Raw genomic sequence first — 21,439 nt, 5'->3', positions numbered from 1 at the left:
AGTTACAGGGAGCCACAACAGAGGGCTGAAAGAGCCGCGGGTTGCCGACCCCTGATCTAGATGTTCTAAATGTTCTAAATGTACTAACTGTATGGTAACTGTGACCCTAACTGAGTCCGATCAACACTTACGGCCCAGCCTGAGTCTGACTGAGTGGAGGAGGAGCCCCCGGTCGTCATAGCAGCTGTAGTTTCCCTGCGCTGATTGGTCGACCTGCAGCAGGACTAGACTTCCATCTGATGTCACTCGGTGCCACGGCAACGCTGAGCTGCGGTTCAGACGCCATACCACCGGTGTCCTGGATGGAGACACGTTAGACTGCAGTTATTATCCTCACACCTGAAGAACTAAACTATTTAACCTGGAAAAACCCACAGCTGCAAAAGTACCACATTAGCTTACTTTTTTTATTATTTTCTATAATATATACACTTTTTTTGGTTTTATTTTTAGTTTCATTTTGTTCTGTACTTGGTTTGTACAGGGTTCACAGCACTGTTCTAAGGACCAAACATCTGAACTTGATGTCAGCCAGGCTGACCTTATTCTAGAAAGCCGTCCTCAGAAAACACCACAACAAGCGCCGTGTGATTCCAGAGTCGTCCTCCAGCCTGTGCTGCTCCGTTACAAACACATCTATCCTACTGAGGAGGAATGCATCTAAAAAGGGTTGGAATAGCAGAAAAAGTAAAGAAGTAATTCCTTAAATACCCAAACAGTCTCACTGTTCTGCTGCAGTTTCAAACCAAAGCTAAACGGTTCATTTACTGGGTCTATTTTCAGCTGTGGATTAATCCCTGTTTCACCACATTCACTTTACCTCACACAAGAGGACAAAGGAGAGAGTTTTGGCAGCAGAGATCAGGCTGACTGGGACTGAAGCCATGAGGACAATTAGAAAAGAGAAAACAGCTTCATCAGGCTCCAGGCCAACAGAACAGACACCCGCCGTCAAACGTTTTGACAGGGGGTGTACCTGCTGGTAGATTCACTTCATAGCTGGGTCTGTTTTCATGGAGTTTGAAGAGAATAAGCTTCAGTTTTAGTAGAATATTGTTTTATTTATTTTTAACGATGGTTTGGCTCGTGTTTAGTTTCTCTTCACTGATTAACCTCAGCTGTATCTGGCACACAGCATCACAGCAGGGAGTCCTTTTATTTTCATTTTGCTTTTGTTGCATGAACTAATTCCTTGCAGTGAAACCGTAAGAATCCTCTCTGGTTTTCTTCTCTTACCCGCTCTGTGACTTCCCACATCTCAGCGTCACGTTGGAGTCCAAGCGGCTGTACTGCACGTCTGACACTGCAAACACACACGCGATAAAATATTAAAGCACAGCGTCGTCTGGAATCCACACATTTCATCCCGAGTGTCTGTTCACGCGATTCTACATCTACAGTCAGCAGCGTCACAATAACAAGACCATACAAGGCTGGCCTCCAGGGTAACGGTAGAAAGCTGCTCCAGAGTGTTTTTAGTAATGTTTGTTATCATAACCATTGAAATAATACGAGTAGTAACAGTAAATCCACCTTTATTACCGTTCAGAGGAGCAGATCAGGATTATTCATGAGCAGGATGCAGATTTTACTCCTACATCACATTTTTAATGATAGACATCATAACATGATCAACATCTGGAACATCTGTCACTGTTAGATGCCTTTCATTCTAATTTGTGTCTATAAGATGGATTGGTTGACTTTGAAAGACTAAATATCATGTTTTGTTCTCAATGATAACTTCACAAAGACCAGAACTATAAAGTGACAGACGAGATGCACGAATAAAGATAAACTAAGACAGCAGGGATTCTACATATGCATGTTTAACACCGATGTAGAAGTTCAGGTTAGGAAGGAGGAGGCCTTTAAAAGTGGAAACGGTTGTGGTAAAGTCAGAGATACCTCCAGTTTATCTGCTGATGTTCTGAGCTGTTCTGCTTCAGTCTAAAACTGTTTATTTGGTGCTTCTAAAACCTTTACAGCAGCAGCACACGGACTCTTCAGCCTCTCCTGCTGTTTGCAATATTAATTAGAAACATCTAGTCAAAGCAGGACAAACAACTCCATGAACTCTGAGGGAAGTGGACCTTTCAGAGGTGTTCATCTCCTAAACTGTCACAGGTTTAAACCCAGCAGCAAATAATGTTCATGAGCTGATGTCAAAGAGGCTGAAAGTGACAGAAAGCCTCAGTGTGGGTGAAAAGTAGAACAATCTGCACCAACAACTCACTACTGCTGGTCATCACACAGAACCTGGAGGTGGAGAAGGTTAGCAGGAATACCAAGAGCAGCGTGTACCTGAGCAAATATTTGTGGTGACTGTGTGTGTGTGTGTGTGTGTGTGTGTGTGTGTGTGTGTGTGTGTGTGTGTGTGTGTGTGTGTGTGTGTGTGTAGAGCTTCATAAGGTGAAAGCTGGTATTTACTGTAGATCTGAGTAGAAAAACATCAGCCTGCCACGCACACACCTTCACTAACTCCCAATCACTCAGGCATGCATACTCCCTGCTGGTTCTCCTCCCCCAGGGGCAACTATCTGCCCCAGGTTGGTGTTGTTGCTCCTTATTCCTGTCTCCTTTAACACTGGTAAAATAAAGCTGCTCTATAAAGTGGAACCTTCTGAAAATGTGACTTTTAGTTTGCATCAGTTAAAAGCTGTGACTCTCCAGGGAAACACAGAAGCATTTCTGGGATGTTATCATTTAATTTGCTGTATTTCTGTTGGTTTTTCCTCCTACAATAACCTTATGTGACCAGCTGAGTTCATCCTGAATGAAATGTGACACATACTCCAGGTGAAGGCTCCACTGAAGGCCTTCTGCTCTTCATCACACCTTCATCACTTTATTTGTCCTTTGTGCTGTCAGTGTGCTCACAGTGAAGCAGAAGGAGGAAAACAAAGCAGAGCTCCACAGTGACTCTGTGGTTGCAGAAATAGAGGAGAACAAAGAAACCTGCTGAGAACTTCCAAAAATAAAGAAGCAAATAGAAGCTTGTTAATTTACTGGTGGTCTGTTTGGAATATATTTCATCATTTAATGGCAATAAAAGAGAACTACTGAAGCTGTGAGACGTTAGAAAGAGATGTGAGGAGGATGCAGTAAGTAGAAAGAGATGGACTGGGTTCTTCTTCATGTGGTTCTGCTGAATCTGAATTATTTTCCTTTCAGGAGGTTAATCACTGGGATCACATGAAAACATCAGACAGGAAGCAGCAACACGATTACACAAACCAAAACTAGAAGAAGCTCAAAGTGAGGAGTTTAGGTACGATGATCTGAGGTAAAGTTAACAAAGTGTTAAAAAACCAGGGGTGTCCAACATGAGGCCCGTGGTCCAAAAGTGGTCCTCCAGAGGGTCCAATCCGGCCCTCAAAGTGTAAAAATTACAGAGAAGACATTAACTGCAGATTGTAAATTAGTAAAAGTATAAATTTAAAATCATTTCTAGACCTATCTTTTTGTCTTTGACTCCACTGTTTACTCACTTTTTATTATGGATATGTGCATTATTTTCTCACTAAGAACAACCTTCTCTGCTTTACACCACATTACTAACGTAGTAATTAAAACGTTGAACTACTGTGTTCATATGTTCCTTTATAGCCTGTAAATATTTATCTGGTACGTTTAAAAGGGAGAAGCTCATCCAGAACTCCACTGCAGACTGTGTATCATGAGAATAAAGCTCCTCATCTCATCCTTAAAAGAGAGTTTACTAAATGTGAGTGTTTTCTGAATGCACTAAAACAGAGGAACCACCAGGAGTTGTGCTCATTTCTAGGTTATTCTGCTGAGGTTTTACTGGTTTTACTGGGCTGAATGTGGATCCTGGACTAAGATGAGTTTGACTCCTGGTCAAGGTAATACTGTGATTTAAATTTATCCTACAGGTGAGTATTTGTCGTCTATGTAACACCAAACAGGACGGCTGTGCTCAGCGTAGCGTAGCTGCTTCCTGTTAGAAGGTTTTTAAAGCCGTTCTTCTAATCTCTGTTCAGAATAAAACCAGACATAAATATTACATAATGTTTACCGTACCGTTACTCAGCAATATTCAAACATGAGCATCACATTCAGAAGTGCAGTAATATTTACTGATTACATCGGCTTAGCCAGGTACTGTAAAAACTGAGTCAGGCTGATGATGTTTAAACATCATTGTGATTATTAGTAATGACTGACTGTTGGCTGTAGTTAATTAACTACAGTTAGCTTCATACAGGGACAGGACTAACTGCTCTGACAGTCTGAGCTCAGAGCGTTAAATAAATGAGTTTTAAACGTTTAATCTCTCCGTTGTATGTTTACTGGTGACATCTGTGGAAAAACCCGTTAAAATTAAACAGTTACTGTCATAGCTGATTAGCACAGTTCAAATGTACCATTTATTTGTATGTCTTCAACAAACTCACACGAGAGTAAAATCACTTTAAAAAGTGTCCTTCTGGATGCAGAATTGCCCCGTCCAGAGCACTAACAGCAACACCAAAACCCCTCCTACTAATCACATGTAAAACAGAAAAACACAAAGGTTGTGTCAGAGTTTATCTGGTCCCAACAATCAGCAGTCAGTGAATTAAGGTTAACTTTCTTTGTCTCGTTAAGATGCTGTTAATTACACATTAAACAGCAATAAAATGTGGCTGTGGTGTTGATATGAAAAGGATTGGTCATTCTGATGGTGTCCAGACAACAACACAGCGACACAGGGAACAGATTTGTTGTTAAAATGTGATTAACCATGAATTCATATCAGCTCTGTCTGCTAAACCCTAAACTTCTATCTTTAATGCAGCTCCTCTCCACAGTTTTAACCAGGTTTTCTTTTCCCCTTTAACCACCGAAACACACACTCTATGTGTGTGTGTGTGTGTGTGTGTGTGTGTGTGTGTGTGTGTGTGTTGGCTGCTCTGAATGTGTGTATTCATGTTTTATTGGCAGTGAAGTAAATTATTCCCCAAACCCGCAGCGTTCCACTCATATCTGATTCTGCCTTTGGCGAGAGCGCCACACACACACACACACACACACACACACACACACACACACACACACACACACACACACACACACACACACACACACACACACACACACACACACTTTTGAAGGCTGCAGGTTTCTCTGAAATCCGTCGTCAGGGTGGACACAGAAAGTGCAAGCTGGATGAAACTCAGTACTTTACAAACAGTAAAAACGAGCTGCTGGAGGGTGAAATAAATGGAAAGAGAAAACTCTGACAGTTTAACCTGAAGGTCTACAGCATGTGTGTCCAACATGAGGCCCGTGGTCCAAAAGTGGTCCTCCAGAGGGTCCAATCCCTCAAAGTGTAAAAACTACAGAGAAGACATTAACTGCAGATTGTAAATCAGTAAAACTATAAATTTAAAATCATTTCTAGACCATGACAAGTTGTTTGGATCAGAAAGTAAAATATTGTTCATTGTTCTTTTGTCAGTTAGTGTCTCATTTTTGTAATATTTTGTCTGTTTTTGTTGTTTTGTGTTTCCTTTTTGTCTTGCTTGTGTGTTTGTCTTACTTTTTGACATTTTGTTCCTTTTTTTGTCATTTTTTATCTCGTTTGGGTTCATTTTTTGTCACTTTGTAACTTTTTCATCAAATCTTTGTCTCTTTTATTTTGTTTCGTGTCGTTTGTCTCATTATTGTCATTTATGTCATACTTTGTCTTGTTTTTGTTGTTTTTTGTTTGATTTTTGTCGTTTGTCTAATGTTGTTTCCTTGTTGCCTGTCTATTTTGTTTTGTGTTGTCTAATATTTTTTGTTTTGTTTCTCGTTTTTGTCATTCTGGGTCTCATTTTTATTTCATCTTTTATCTCTTTTCTAGTTTTATTTCACGTCGTTTGTCGTCAGGTATTTATAGGTTATTCTGCTGTGGTTTTACTGGTCTGGTCCACTAAGAAGAGTTTGGCTCCTGACCTACAGAGAAGTGGTTCTTAGTGCTGGAGTGAATATCAGGGCAGATTTATGAAGGAGATAGAAGAACAGAGGCAGACACAGAGAGTAAAAGCACCTTAAAGCCACACAGACCCTGAGATAAGAAAAAGAAAACATGAAACAACAGGACTCCTATTTGCTAATACATGAGTTTAGCATTTCAAAAAGCTGCACATCCCAAAAAAATGATAATGATCCAGGTTTTCCTTCAAAATATGTGTCAGAGCTTTACGGTAAAGCTGCCTGGTTCTGTTTAAATGTTGGACATGTTTCCTTTCTCTTCTCTCCTGAAGTAGAATCTGAGTGAAGATAAAAGCACCCAGAATAGTCCACAGAGGAATTTAACCCTTACCATAATGTGTTAACGTTACATATATCCTTAAATCCAGCGTGGATGCGGATGTGTGTTTTACCTTCATCAGCCCAAATCTGAGAACAACTGGAAGGCAGCGACCACGATAGAAAGCAGATGACTGTCAGACACACAGGACTGAACCAAAGGCCTGGCATCTAGGAACACAGAGAGGAGGCAGAAACATGGTTAGGAGTTATTTTAAAGACTAAAAGCTTCATCATCATCATCATCATTCTGATTCCATTTGGTGCAAGAAAATGGGCTGAAAGGACACATTTTTTAGTAAACAGCCTGAGTTTTCCATTTCTGCGGTCAATTTCCTGACTGTAGATGCTCCAGCGAGGTAGAAACTGCTGGAAACAACATGTTCAGGTAATCATCTGCATGTTTCTTCCTTTTATCAGGAATCCGTAAAACGAAGTGGACGTCCAAAAAAAGACGAATGCTCGCTTCGACCTCTCGCTGGTGAAACTGTGAGAAGTTTTTCTCTAAATTAAAAACACATTTTCTATATAAAACAAAAGTGGAAATATGTTGGAGATATTTGTTTTTTCATTTCCACCGGCTATTATTTCCCAGAAACTCTGGGAAAAGTAAAACTTTAGTTCCAGTGGCGTTGGAGGACGATCTATCTTCAGTTCAGTAAATCAGCCAAACACATCGCTGGAAAATGAACCCAGATGTGAAGAAAGAACAGCAGAGTAGACACTCCACTGTTTCTATGGTCTGATGGGGATATTATGGGATGCATTTTCTATCTCTCTAAATCTAAACTCAACGCATTGAAATGAAACCGCTCAGACAAAGATTCTGTGAGTTTAACGATGCTCAGAACCAGCACCAGCCTCCATTCAGATGGAGGAAATAAACCTTTTTTAATATAAATGAACATGTTATATATGGTATTTATTTATATGTGTATATAGAAGTTCATGTGCTGAATGACTAGATGGTTTTAGAAACCCGTGCATCTCACTGTTGACCCTTTCTGTGGCTTTCTAAAACCAACACTGTGATTTATTCCCTGTTCACGCTGTGATTGTTCAGCAGGATGGAGGTGAGGAAGTATGTGGGTCAGAGCTGCTCTTTCTAATTGTCTTCTATCATTTGTTACACAAATATCTGTGACACTTTTAATGTTAACAACGGAGCTAACGCTGTGAACGTCTTCCCGGATAGAGTGAGTCAAACAAAGAGGAACAACTATAAAAGGTCTGAATGTGATGCAGAATAAAACGGGTTTGTAGCCTAAAGTCACTTCTCTTTGAGCTGGAAGTCAGAAAGGTTTCACTAAAACTAAGCAGATTTCCACTGCAGGAACTTTAACAGTGAAGAAGTGATGATTCAGAGGAGAGTTTAACTGAACTTTGAGCAGGTTTTTGTAAAGTATGAACTTGAATTTACCTCCACTGTGGAGCTAAATGCTTCTGTATTCTGTATGTACTGAATTCAGAACAGAATAAAAGTGGAGGCTTCATTCACTGGAGGACGGGTCAGTCAGATATCGGTTCTGAATGGGAAGTTTGCAGTCATGCTTGTAGCCTGTAGCTAGGCTAGCCAGTGTTGTCAGTCCTTCCTGATTTTATCAGCACTAAAAGAGTTTGATCGGCCCACTTTAACCTGCAGCAGATAGAGAACATGTTTTACTGTCACAGACATAAATTTATGAGGAGCAGAGACAAAAGTGGCTGCCATAGATGATAAGCTCAGAAAGAAGGTCATAAAACTTGAACCCAGCCTCCTCCACACAGGGAAAGCCCTGAGGAAACACACTTATTGGAAATGTGTAGAAACAGTCAATAGACTTCCTTACAGAGAGACTGAGATCAGGTTTAGAGTGAAGCATTTCCTGGTCAGGTAGGGTGGAACGAGTCAGACACAGAGAAGAATGAAAGATAATAAAGGTTTCCATGTGTTAAAGCTCTGCTCTGCTGGTAAAAACCTAAATATAGATCTAAACACTACCTGAGAGGAGGAGAGGAAACCGGAGATTACCACCAAAAAAAGAACAAAAGACCTACATCTTAAAGAACAACAGAAAAGGATGACGTTATTAATAAAGACAGAAGGATTCTGCTCCACAGCTGTACAGTCTGAATGAAGAATGATCTGTTGTTTTATTCTAAAACTCCTGTTAAATAAACCCGTCTGAATACTGAAATCAAACCAGGATACTGAAGCAGTTTTCGTCCAAAGCAGTGATGGAACACGTCAAAGAAAAGGAGAGTTTGTGGAGCTTCTAAAACTGTAGATTTCTACCAGCTTATTCATTTTAAAGTGTTCGTTGCCACGTTTGTACAGAAACCAAAGGAGACGGTGAGAGCTCACTCCTTTCATTTCTACTGAGACTAGATTTCTTTCAGGGTCCATAGAATAAGAAATGCTGAGTGCTGGATGAGTTCATCTCCTCTTTAACTTGTTTATCCACGCTCTAGTCGCCCACATCAGGACAGGAATGATGCTTTCACTGGTTCACTGTCATCTATGAACACATGAATGTTTACTGGAACACTTTGTCTGTAACGCTGCATACAAACAAAAAGCTCCATATTTAGTGAATGGGTTCAGCTTTTTGATTTACATCACACATTTAAAAAACATTTTGTGTTCAATTTAACTTATTTTACCAACTGTATTTGTGTATTTAAGCAAGAAATAAAATAAAAATAAAACAAAGTTAGCAGCATCACAGGGCTCTGAGTCACTATCGTAGTAATGTAATAATCTACCAATTACTAAAAGAAATGATTTGCGCCATGATTTATGGGCTGCTAATATGCTATCAGCATTTCAGCATTTAGCTGGTGCTTGTCTGATAATAAAGACAGAAAAAGACGGTTAGAAGCTTTATGATGTCAGAAGTTGTGTTTGGTTAATCCAGTGTTTCTGCAGGTAGGAAGCAGGAAGGTCTTCCATGCTTTTATTTATATCTACATTATATTTATATTTATATATCCGCAGCAGATGGAATAAGGAGATGGAGAACAGATGAAGTGGATTCTAGAGGATCTCTGTGGTCAGATTAAACCTGCAGCATCTGCTTCTTGGCATCTCTGTTTGTTTAACCCACAAATAAATGAATCCGGCTTTTCATCAAGAGAGCAAAGTGTGATGTTTGGTTTAGGAAAGTGTCGTTGCATTTACCAACGTCTAAACAACGGTGAGAATGTGTTTGGCAGACCAACAGGAAGCTGAATGATGAAGACATGGGGGTATTAATACACCGTACAGGGTGATAACAGCTATTGTCTTCTATAGAAACCCACACCACTGTCCTCTTTAAATGAATCAGTGTCTGTCAGCTCTTCAGAAAAGCTTATTTACGTCACATTTTTGGCACATCTCAGCAACCGTACACCTAACTTCAGTTTCTGCTGCTGCATAATTAAATAGACTCATTTATAATATGACATATGTTCATATTTAAATAGAGAGATAGTTTACACAGGTTTTAGTGGTCAAACTTCCCAAAATCTGTGAAAAATCCTAACTACTTTACTGATCATGTCTTTAGGTATCCTAAAATATTAAAAAAAAAAATATAAAAATAATTCCTATCCATTTGTAAGTCAGTTGTATTTCTATACTCCAAACTAAATTAGAACTAATGCAACCATTTCCTGTTTAGATTCCTATCTTAATCTCTAGTACTACTCATATTTATAATAATATCACATTATATATAATATCTATAATATCATATTTATATTAATTTGTCCATGCAGCCATAATCTCTATTATTACTCAGTGGTTCAGTTAAAGATTGAAAAGGTTTGATCTGAACCAAATAAAACACTATTTAGAACCCAAAGAAAGTATAATTTTACCATTTCTCATCACATCAGAGGCCAATCTAACCTTGAACTACTTTTAAAACATATTTCAGTGATTAAATAGATAAAGACACAATAAAAGACACAGATCAGAACAGATTCATCATCTCCCTGTACAGTCAGGTGCTGCTTGTGTTTCTGAATAATAACAGAAAAGACCTCCTCAGAGCCTCACACATTCCAATAAGTCCAGAAACACACTAGAAAATGTCCTGGAGTAGAGTCTGACTGTACTTCTAGAGTCTGGCTGTACTTTTAGAGTCCGACTGTACTTCAGGAGTCTGACTGTACTTTTAGAGTCTGACTGTACTTTTAGAGTCTGACTGTACTTCTAGAGTCTGGCTGTACTTCTAGAGTCTGGCTGTACTTTTAGAGTCCGACTGTACTTCAGGAGTCTGGCTGTACTTTTAGAGTCTGACTGTACTTTTAGAGTCCGACTGTACTTCTAGAGTCCGACTGTACTTCTGGAGTCCGACTGTACTTCAGGAGTCTGACTGTACTTTTAGAGTGTGACTGTACTTTTAGAGTCCGACTGTACTTCTAGAGTCCGACTGTACTTCTAGAGTCCGACTGTACTTTTAGAGTCCAACTGTACTTCAGGAGTCTGACTGTACTTCAGGAGTCTGACTGTACTTTTAGAGTCTGACTGTACTTCTAGAGTCTGACTGTACTTCTAGAGTCCGACTGTACTTCAGGAGTCTGACTATACTTTTAGAGTCCGACTGTACGTCTGGAGTCCGACTGTACTTCTAGAGTCTGACTGTACTTTTAGAGTCTGACTGTACTTCTAGAGTCCGACTGTACGTCTAGAGTCCGACTGTACTTCTAGAGTCTGACTGTACTTTTAGAGTCTGACTGTACTTTTAGAGTCCGACTGTACTTCAGGAGTCTGATTGTACTTCAGGAGTCTGACTGTACTTTTAGAGTGTGACTGTACTTTTAGAGTCCGACTGTACTTTTAGAGTCTGACTGTACTTGTGGAGTCTGACTGTATTTCTAGAGTCTGACTGTACTTTTAGAGTCTGACTGTACATTTAGAGTCTGACTGTACTTTTAGAGTCTGACTGTACTTTTTAGAGTATGACTGTACTTCTAGAGTCTGACTGTACTTCTAGAGTCTGACTGTACTTGTAGAGTCTGACTGTACGTTTAGAGTATGACTGTACTTGTGGAGTCTGACTGTACTTTTAGAGTCTGACTGTACGTTTAGAGTATGACTGTACTTGTATAGTCTGACTGTACGTTTAGAGTCTGACTGTACTTCTAGAGTCTGACTGTACATTTAGAGTCTGACTGTACTTGTGGAGTCTGACTGTACTTGTGGAGCCTTGTGATGTAGCAGAATGGTGTTATATTCACACAGCCAGCTCAGCACATTTAAACCTCCTCCTCCTGTCCATTCCACTCCTCGTGCTTTCTGAAGGATCTTTACTTCCAGAACATTCTGTAACCAGCTGGTTCACCTGTGGAGTCTGGTGTTTAATCAGGTAGTTTAACACATTAGAAACCACCTTCTGCTTTATGTGCTTCAATAAACATATGCTCATTAACTTTAGTAATCAGTAACTTGATAAATCTCCTGATTCTTTCTTTTTTTAGCTGTCCAGCCTGTTGCTGACCTTCTCACTCCCTCTCTTCAGCAGACCTTGGCTACTCTTTCTATCCCTCCCACACCAGAAGGCTCAAGGTTGAGTAAACATATTTATTCTACATTTATGTCAGAGCTTATAGAGACTCGCCATCTTTCCTTCTCTGTTTTCCTGCAGACTTACAGGAGATCAGGAGATGGTCCTGTACCTCCCTGCACCTTCTTCACTCCAATCTATAAGCTTTTCATTCCATCTCTTCTTATTTTCTGTCTCTTATCTCTGCCTCCCCCTCAGAATAAGAGGCCTGTTTTTTCCCTCCCGAATGTTTTCCTGTTCAGCCAGTTCCCATCTCTGATGCCAAACAGTACAAGGTTCAACAAACATATTTACACCCAGCTTTCTAAACCCCTAAACCCCTGAAAAAAAGCTGCTGAAGAAAAATCCGGCCTCACGTTGACCAGCAGCTTGTTCCTGTTCAGTGTTCAGAAGCAGCAGGACTCTAATCACACCACAAACAGAACTACAGTACTGAACAGGATCAGATGAATATAAATACACTGTGGTAGTAAGTACTGAAAGATCTCTGCAGCTGATGAGAAGAATTCTACATATTCTGGGCATCAGCTGCTTCCAAAGGCTGGACTAAGGTGAACAGATAAAGTTTTGAAGTTTTATAAACCAGTTAAAACCTAAGGAGAGGCGTCTGCTGAGAGGAGACTGGGATGGTTTTAGTTCAGAATATACAGGCTGGGACTATAGCCTGACTGCTGGATGAAAAACTGGTAAATTCTGAATAAAGTCACTTTTTGTTCTATTTAATTTATGGTTTATCTTTTCCTTAAACTCTTAAAGCTGCAGCCTCTGATTTGATTGGAACATAGGCATCAGTGGTAAAAGTTCTTCATCCGCTCTATATCTGTAAGTTTTAATGATTAAGAAACGTTTAAAGATTGCATCTCTAGTCCAACATAAATTCTTGTTAAACCTTCCAAATGTCAGGTGTTTGCTCAGCTGTATCAGCAGGTGTTCCTAAAAACAAACAGTTCAGTTTAGATGAAGTTTCTCAGGTTCCACCTGGGAGTCTAAAGTCTTCAAACAGGTGGACACACTGAGGAGTTAAGACCATCAGTAAATATATCAGCCTTTCCACAGTATTTAGTGACTGTTTCATGTGATTTGCATCTCCTCTTGTATTTTTGGAGTGTTGAGGGAAATTCCCAGTTGTTGTTTTGTCAGATATGAAAGGTATGAATGCTGGAGCTCCAGAACCAACAGACAACAACAGAAATGCTTTATTTCTTCTGTTTTATGCACATTCTATCTGATTCTCTAAAGCTCTGTGAAGCTGTAAAATATTCCTATGAACTTACATTTGTTTTATTTAAAAACAATGAGAAATCAATAATAAGAGTCATATATCAGAATGAAACTGTCTATTCACCATATTCTCCCAAATACGGTTCACGTTTTTCTACTCAAAACTAAAACATCAGCTGAAGCTGGTTATAATCTGAAGAAAACCTGAGTCATTCAGCCTCTGAAGTGTTGACTGCTGACAGTCCAGTAATCCCAGTAAAAGCTCAGCTAAGCTCCGTCTATCGGTGTGATGCTGGAACTCCCTGCAGCAGGAACACGACTTCACAAATCTGACGTTACCACAAACCACTTTCCCTCAGCAGCTGGTGAAGGTTTTCAGAAGCTAAATGTGAAAAACCACACATTCATCCAGCGTAAACATGTCCAGAGTGGGATATGAACCTCAAAGTCACCTGTCTGTGGATCTAATTCTGGTGACTCTCAAACAATCAGGCCCGGCATTAAAGGCCCAGACCAGAACACAACACTATCTGCTGGCTGAACTGAGCACTCATTTCTGAATGCAACAATAAAAACTGACAGAAAGGTCGGACTTTCAGGACAAAAAGAAAAGACATATCTTAAAAGAAAGGTCCAGAACGTCGTAAAGTCTAACTGAATTAGTGTGATATATGTTGATGTAACCTGGTAGTTTTATTAGTGTCTGCATGTAATCAATAACTGACCGTCTAATCAAATAAATTCAATAAAAACATTTAGACAACATTATTTATTTATAAATAACCTCTGATGTAACCATCCACATGACAATAAAATGAAAAATAATGACTGAACAACCTGAACCAACTTATGCACATCTATAACAAAACCTCAATCTAACAAACATTTTTATGTTTGTTTTTCCCGTCTTCTATCACTCCCCTGATGCATACCACTGAGCTGCAGCTGCTGCTGTTTTTAATCTAAAAGGTGTCAGAGTCGTTCTAAAACACGGTTAGAGCTCATTGGTGAATCTGGAACCGGATTTAATTAACCACGCCTGACACACGTCAGCGGGGTTACTGCATTTGCTTCAGTATGTGGCTGGCTGGGTAAGTATGTATGTAGGTATGTATGTATGTGGGTGTGTATGTCCGGTCAGACATCTCTGCAAGCGCTGAAGTCAGGATAATCAAACTTGGCACTGAAGATCAGTCTAAGGTCCCCTGCTCAGTTGTGGAGTTAGAGGTCAGCAGATCAGGTAGGAAGGGAGATACGTAGGATGATCAAAATTGATACAGAGTATCATGCATGGGCGTTGTTCTGCCCTCTACTGAGGGCTCGTCTTGTTTGGATTATGTTCATAGTTGGTAATGAAACTCCAAGCAGCACCAGGAGATCCTCCATAGGTTGTGTGTGTTTCTGTGTGTGTGTGATACAATCCTATTCTCTGACTCACCCCTCCATCCAGCTTTCTACTGAACTCTTCCAGTTGTGGATACTATCACCAGGATACAGCAGCTATCCCCACATGGCTGAAGATGCAAAGCAGCAAACGTCCCACAAATATACAATTTGCTCTTGAATCTAAAATGGCTCCACTTAAACCGCAGTGTGATTAAAATAATTGCTGAGACGGGGCATGTAAAAATTCCTGAGTGAAAAACATTCCTTCCTAAGTTTCCAGCGGTGAAAGTCTGTATCCTGACTAGAGTCAAACAATAGAAGAGTCTAGAAGCACTGGGGGAAGGAAAAGGAGGAACAGGAGTGTAGAGATCAGGCAGAAGGTCTGATGTTAGAAAGAACTTCATAGTAGAAGGAGGTAGAAGGAGGCAGAAGGAGGCAGAAGGAGGCGTCCACGCTGACAATGAGTAATCCAATCCTAAAGGCTCTGTTAGCCCAACTCACTGTGGAGGAACAATCCCACACCATGACTCACTCTGGCATGCCACTGCACATTCAGCCGGCTTCACAGGAGACGAAACAAGACACAGAGACGGAATAAGACAGAGAATAAAGACACAGAGACGGAATAAGACAGAATAAAGACACAGAGACGGAATAAGACAGAGAATAAAGACACAGAGACGGAATAAGACAGAGAATAAAGACACAGAGACGGAATAAGACAGAATAAAGACACAGAGACAGAATAAGACAGAATAAAGACACAGAGACGGAATAAGACAGAGAATAAAGACACAGAGACGGAATAAGACAGAGAATAAAGACACAGAGACAGAATAAGACAGAGAATAAAGACACAGAGACGGAATAAGACAGAATAAAGACACAGAGACGGAATAAGACAGAGAATAAAGACACAGAGACAGAATAAGACAGAGAATAAAGACACAGAGACGGAATAAGACAGAGAATAAAGACACAGAGACGGAATAAAGACATAGAGAATAAAGACCGCGAGAGGTAATAAAGACAGACAGAGAAAAGGAATAAAGACAGAGAGAAGGAAACAGAGGGAGGAGAGAGAAAAGACTCAGGGCTGAAATGAAGAGATGAAAAGGCGATGCTGAGTGTTGGATGAACAGAAACAAGCTGAAAGACATTTCTGTAGTCAGATTAAAGTGTTTCTACTCAGATTAGATTAAGTTTTTGTCCAAACATTTACACCAGCTCACTGTTTATCAGAGTGGAGACAGAACCAGTGATAATTATTATTATTGTTCCAGGATATCCTGATCTGTGGCTTCAATTAAAGATTAACGAAGACTGGTGGTCGTTTAGTCTGCTGCTGCTGCTCTATTCCTCATCCACACGTGTAGTTTTAGTGTGCGTCACTGTGTCCAGGACTAAAGTGATAAGTGAGAGTGTTCAGTAACAGAACTGTGTGTGTGTGTGTGTGTGTGTGTGTGTAGCTACACAGTGTGATTTTGTGTGTGTGTACTAAACCAACAACAACATGGAGGTCCAGGATGGTGACGGGGGTACAATGGCTCTGGTGTTTACTCTGGGGTCACTATGGTGATCAGTACGCGTGTGTGTGTGTGTGTGTGTGTGTGTGTGTGTGTGTGTGTGTGTGTGTGTGTGTGTGTGTGTGTGTGTGTGTGTGTGTGTGTGTGTGTGTGTGTGTGTGTGTGTGTGTGTGAACTTTCCAGCCGATAACAACACCAATGAGTGATGTGTGTGTGTTTTTGTTTCTCCTCAGTACACGCCTGGCTTCCTATGAGCTGGAGGTCACGTATGTTGTTTTGTTCATGTGTTACTGTGACATGGAGACACTTCAGCCGTTCAACACTCGTGTCGTCCTGCGGGTCAAACTGACCCGTTTTAAACTTTGAGAATGTGGAAAAGAAACATAAAACTTCCACATTTTCAACATTTTTTAGTAAATTTTTGAACATTTTTTTGTTAGAAAAGAAAGAAATGTTAAAACAAATGTTTCTTAAGAACATCCAGAAAAAAGCAAACAAAATCCAGCAATTTTCCTGGATTTTGGTTGATTTTTTTGTGAATGTTCTTAAAGAAAGTATTAGAAGTTTAACTGAGATATATGTAATCACTTTAGATATTTTTATGATTTTATTTGGAAGGTTTTTATTAATTTTTTGAAAATATTTGCAATTTCTTGTTTTTATTTTTTAATTTTTCTTTCTTGATTTTTTTTAAATAAAACTTTTAAGGGAAACTTTTAAGGAATTTTTGGAATTTTCTTCCTGAAGATTTTGCAAATATTTATATATTTTTTATATTTATTTGTGGGGCTGTACACGTGCGTGCGTGCGTGCGTGCGTGCGTGCGTGCGTGCGTGCGTGCGTGCGTGCGTGCGTGCGTGCGTGCGTGCGTGTCTAAGCCAGTGGAACCAGTGAGGACAGAAGATAAGGTTTTTTTGGAGCTCCTTGTGCAGATAGAGTCTATTTTAGTCCTCAGCAGCAGTAAAACACCTCTACACCTACAAAGTCAACAAACTGTTGAATACTAGTGAAAATAACTTTAAAAATGCTGAACATTAGACGGTTTTCCTCCTCCTTTAGATTTATCTGTGATTTTTTTCCAACATGCTCTAAAACAAAACATCTAAGCGATCTGCTCCATTTTGTATTTTTAAAAAAGCTCTAAAATCCCCAAACCATGAGCCCTACTATCACCTAGCGCTGATGCTAGCAGATGGAAACACATCAGCCATGCTGCCAGTCTTTCTATACCTTCCTGTCTCTGTCAGTCTGATTCCCAGCTGATGTTGAGCACCAGTGTTCATTTAATAATTCCAGCTGTCAGAGGGTTAAACCCTTGAGAAACGGAGATGTCAGTAAGATATATATCTGTAGAATAATGGATTTATTCACTGAGTGGCAGCAGGTATCCAGATTTCCCAGCAGCTTCTTTGTCTTCAGCAAACGTTCAGTAAAAGAACCAAGCATGGAGAGGAGATGTTCTACAAGCTGTCAGGAGGCTAAGACCTGTCACCCTGCAGGATTATGTGATCTACTGTCCAGCTGAGAGGAAACTGAGGAGTTCTGGTTGGATGGATTACAATATCTGGCACTCTGGAAACCAACCGGCTCTCAACCAGATTTTACCTTTTATTTCTCCCAGATTCTTGCTTTGGTTTGTCCACTCAGACTGATCCTAGCAGCAGCTAAAGAGAGGAGGAAAACTACGGATACAGTAAAGACATACATAAGGACATATATCCAGAAATAAACTCCATAAAGGTTCAGTCAGGTTTGAGTCAGATGAAGGAGCATTTGAGATAAGGAGGAAAGTGAAGTGGAAAAAGCAGAGGTCATGATCCTGGGAGGGATAAGAAAAGGTGATAAGAAAAGAGAAAGACAGAGAGGAAGAAGGACAGGAAGGCAAAATGTTTGGTTAATCTGACCGCTCTGGTCTTAGGTCTGCCACTGGTTCAGTGTTTCTGTGGTTTCTTCTAACAATAATAATAATATGTTAATGCAGAGACTACAGAGGAGTAATACAGAGCTGGAGGCCTGAATTACTGCAAATACAGAACAAAGACATAAAGTTGTGCAGAGGCTCTGACTGTATACAGCATGATTAATGGACAACAGATAGCCCTGAATAAATACGTCTGAAAACACAGAGCGGACCTACAGAGGCTAAACCTTCCACAGCGCTCCGATTACCTCCAACTCCTGCCCGAGCCTAAACACACAACCAGTAATGGCTGCCATGTGTGCACAGAGATAGCACCTAGCCAGGCCACAGAGAGAGAGTGTGTGTGTGTGTGTGTGTATGTATGTGCTAGCAGTCAGAGAGAGAAAAATGGGAATATAAAATAAAAACAGCTCAGCTTGTTACCGAAAGGAGAATTTTCCATTATTAGTCCTTTCAAAAAGTAGAAATATTACTCTGTGTTTGGCACAAATATTACAGACCTGTACTATTCTCTCTCTCTGTGTGTGTGTGTGTGTGTGTGTGTGTGTGTGTGTGTGTGTGTGTGTGTGTGTGTGTGTGTGTGTGTCTGTGTGTGTCTGTGTGTGTCTGTGTGTGGCAGCAGCAGCATCTTGGCCTCAGCTCTACAACGCTGGAATTTCCTCCAGATCAGCTGCCAGGGCAAGATGGCTACCATATGCCAGCTATTCACACACACACACACACACACACACACACAGCCAGCATATAGGTCTGTAAAGCTGCAGCCAGCCTCATGTATAAACAAACACAGTGAATGTGGAGAACGAGGTGAGTCTGAACTAAACACACACACCCGTTAGTGATGGTTGTCGTGCACGTTAGTAAGAGGTTACAGATAAAACACTTCACACCTCCAAGCAGTAAACTTCTGGTTCTACAGTAAATAATCTGTGGTTTCACACAAACAAAAGCATTTAAAGACTCAGAAGTGATCAACTAAAATATAAATACTCAGCAGACATTTGTTTCTATCTTTGCTTTTCAAACACAGACTTTAGGAGGACGGTATCAGTGCTGTGTATTTACCAAACAACTGCTCAGTAAGAAAAGGAAAGGAAGTGGAAGTTTACATCCAGCTCTCAGTAAAATCCTACTGTGAGCATTCTGACTAAGAACTGTTTTACTACAGCCTTTTATTCCAAAGTATAAGATAAGAAAAGGTAACTGATTAGCTAAAGTCCAGGAAATTCATTAGCAGGAACACTAAAACTATTTCAATGTACCAGGAAAATATTTTAAACATTTAACATTTTCAGCTTCTCAGACATGACGATATGGTTTTTATCATCTTATCTTATCTTACATGGAACAGATCTGAAGATAAAGAACAGATAGAACAAATAAAGTGGTGGCTCTATGAAACTGTAAGGACATTTGAAAACCAGATAACATTTGAATTACTTTAGATCTCTTTTCTAGTGTAACCTGAATCCCAGCCTATCAGACTATTTTAAATAAAATGTACACAGAATCCACTTCAAACTCAAACCTATTTAGTGTTTGTCTCTAAGAAACAAGGAAATAAGGAGATCTGATTGGTTAAATGGCTGACTAAATGGTGATGCTGAATGATCACAGCGATAAGGAGGACATCAGCTGAACGGCTACTTCCTGTTTCCTCTGAGAAATGTGCTGACATGTGACGGTTATTCCCGACTGGAGGACTAATGATGATGGAGAGGAACAGTAAAACTGAGCTGCACTGAACAACAGCAGCTTAACTCCAACCACAGACATCCATCAGTGTCTCCAGAAAGGTGTGAGGTGTTCATATCACAGAGAAAGAAGAGCCACAGTAACACCACCGTGTGCTAACGCTAACCACAGCCTTCATCCTCCACCTGCTGTACGACAGACATGGTGGTTCTGAAGAAGGTTCAGTCACACCAATAAGCTCAGAGGATCTCCTGAGCTGATAGAAACCTGTTAGCTGGCAGAGAGAACTAGCTGTCAAAGACGTCAACACAATGCTAATGTAAAACTAGAACGGATAAAGAGAAGAGCATTAAATGGTTGGTGCATTCAAGAACAGATTTCTATCAGAAGATATCTATTTATAGGGATTCTGATGCCACAGATGCATTAGTACCACCTTTCACATCATCTTTAAATGTTCTTAAACCATCCAGAGGAGCTGTATCATCAGAAGGAGAACACCAGTGCTGTCCATGAACTCCACCAACACTATCAATGCTGTTTCTGTGTAATCAGCTGAAGGAAAACCCAACAAAAGACACACAAAGCCCGCTAATGACCCACTTCATCACCGAGAGGGTTTCCATAGAAGGTATGGAGCTCTACAGACCACAGAACAAGGCCTGATTACCAGGACTGATGTCATCTCTGACCTAAACAGAGCGTTTTTATCCAGCCAGCTTCATAAAGTCTGCATTTAAAATCACTTATATAAGCCAAGACATTCTGTTCCAGCGTAGTGGAGCTCGAGCACTCCTTAGAGAACCCAACGACCACAAACAGAGCGGCCAAGCAGATGTTGTCCAGTGGAACCACATCGCTGCCAACAGCCGCCATGGCAGGCCTTCTCTAGGGGCGGAACGAGACACAGAAGTCATTGTTCAGCACTGCACAACATTATTCTACATAATTACCTGTAAGCTGGCTCTGGAACCACCACTGCTGTTTAGAAATACTAAATATTAAAGTTTATCTGAGTGAGAGGATTGTCACATACGCAGTAGAACAGTGTTGGATCTTTACTGCAAACAACCAGAAATCATCTCCTGTTCTTTCACTACGCTCCATCCATCCATCCATCCATCCATCCATCCTCTATACATCGCTTTATCCTCACTAGGGTCATGGGGGGTGCTGGAGTCTGTCCCAGCTGACTCTGGTGAAGGCAGGGGACACCCTGGACAGGTCACCAGTCTGTCACAGGGCTACATATACAGACACACAATCACACTCACATTCACACCTACGGACAATTTAGAGTAACCAATTAACCTCAGCATGTTTTTGGACTGTGGGAGGAAGCCGGAGTACCCGGAGAAAACCCACGCATGCACAGGGAGAACATGCAAACTCCATGCAGAAAGATCCCAGGCCGGGATTTGAACCGGGGATCTTCTTGCTGCAAGGTGAAAGTGCTAACCACTAGCCCACTGTGCAGCCACACTACGGTTCATTTAATTAGAAATAAGAACGTCACCCAGACCAGCTCCACGAGTTTACACTCTCTGGTTTTCTTGTAAATGTAAAGTGAGCCTAAATAAACCAAACAGAAAAAGGTGGCAGAGGAAAGTTTTCCATTAAAACTGAAGCGTAGATGTGATCTCACCACTCAACATGTTTGGCTGTGTTTAACAGCGCTGAACTGTTTGGACCACGGTCAACTGGAGTCAGCTGGCAGCACCAGAATATTACCGTAAACCGCAGCGTTTTATAACCGAGCTTTGGAAAATTCCACAGCGATAGTGTCCTGGTTCAGACTCCCAGTCATCTGCATCCACCGCTCTGACCAATCACACATCTGTATTCACACTAAACAT

At 40.6% G+C, this 21,439-nt stretch overlaps 1 protein-coding gene across 2 annotated transcripts in view; it reads right to left on the bottom strand.

Moving 5' to 3' along the window:
* The window catches only part of il11ra (interleukin 11 receptor, alpha), a 59,346-nt gene that overhangs the window by 16,686 nt on the left and 21,221 nt on the right, over positions 1-21,439 (bottom strand). For both annotated transcript variants that reach the window (XM_022208589.2, XM_022208587.2), the window contains exons 2-4: positions 6,375-6,471; positions 1,237-1,303; positions 132-298 (exon numbers count right to left, since the gene is read on the bottom strand). In XM_022208589.2, the coding sequence (XP_022064281.2) occupies positions 132-298; positions 1,237-1,303; positions 6,375-6,471 (331 nt within the window). The remainder of the gene's footprint in view (positions 1-131; positions 299-1,236; positions 1,304-6,374; positions 6,472-21,439) is intronic.

Source organism: Acanthochromis polyacanthus, chromosome 18 (genome assembly GCF_021347895.1).
Source record: "Acanthochromis polyacanthus isolate Apoly-LR-REF ecotype Palm Island chromosome 18, KAUST_Apoly_ChrSc, whole genome shotgun sequence".
Classification (NCBI taxonomy): domain Eukaryota; kingdom Metazoa; phylum Chordata; class Actinopteri; family Pomacentridae; genus Acanthochromis; species Acanthochromis polyacanthus.
The sequence above is the reverse complement of the archived record's forward strand: the minus strand, read 5'-3'. Positions and strand labels throughout refer to the sequence as shown.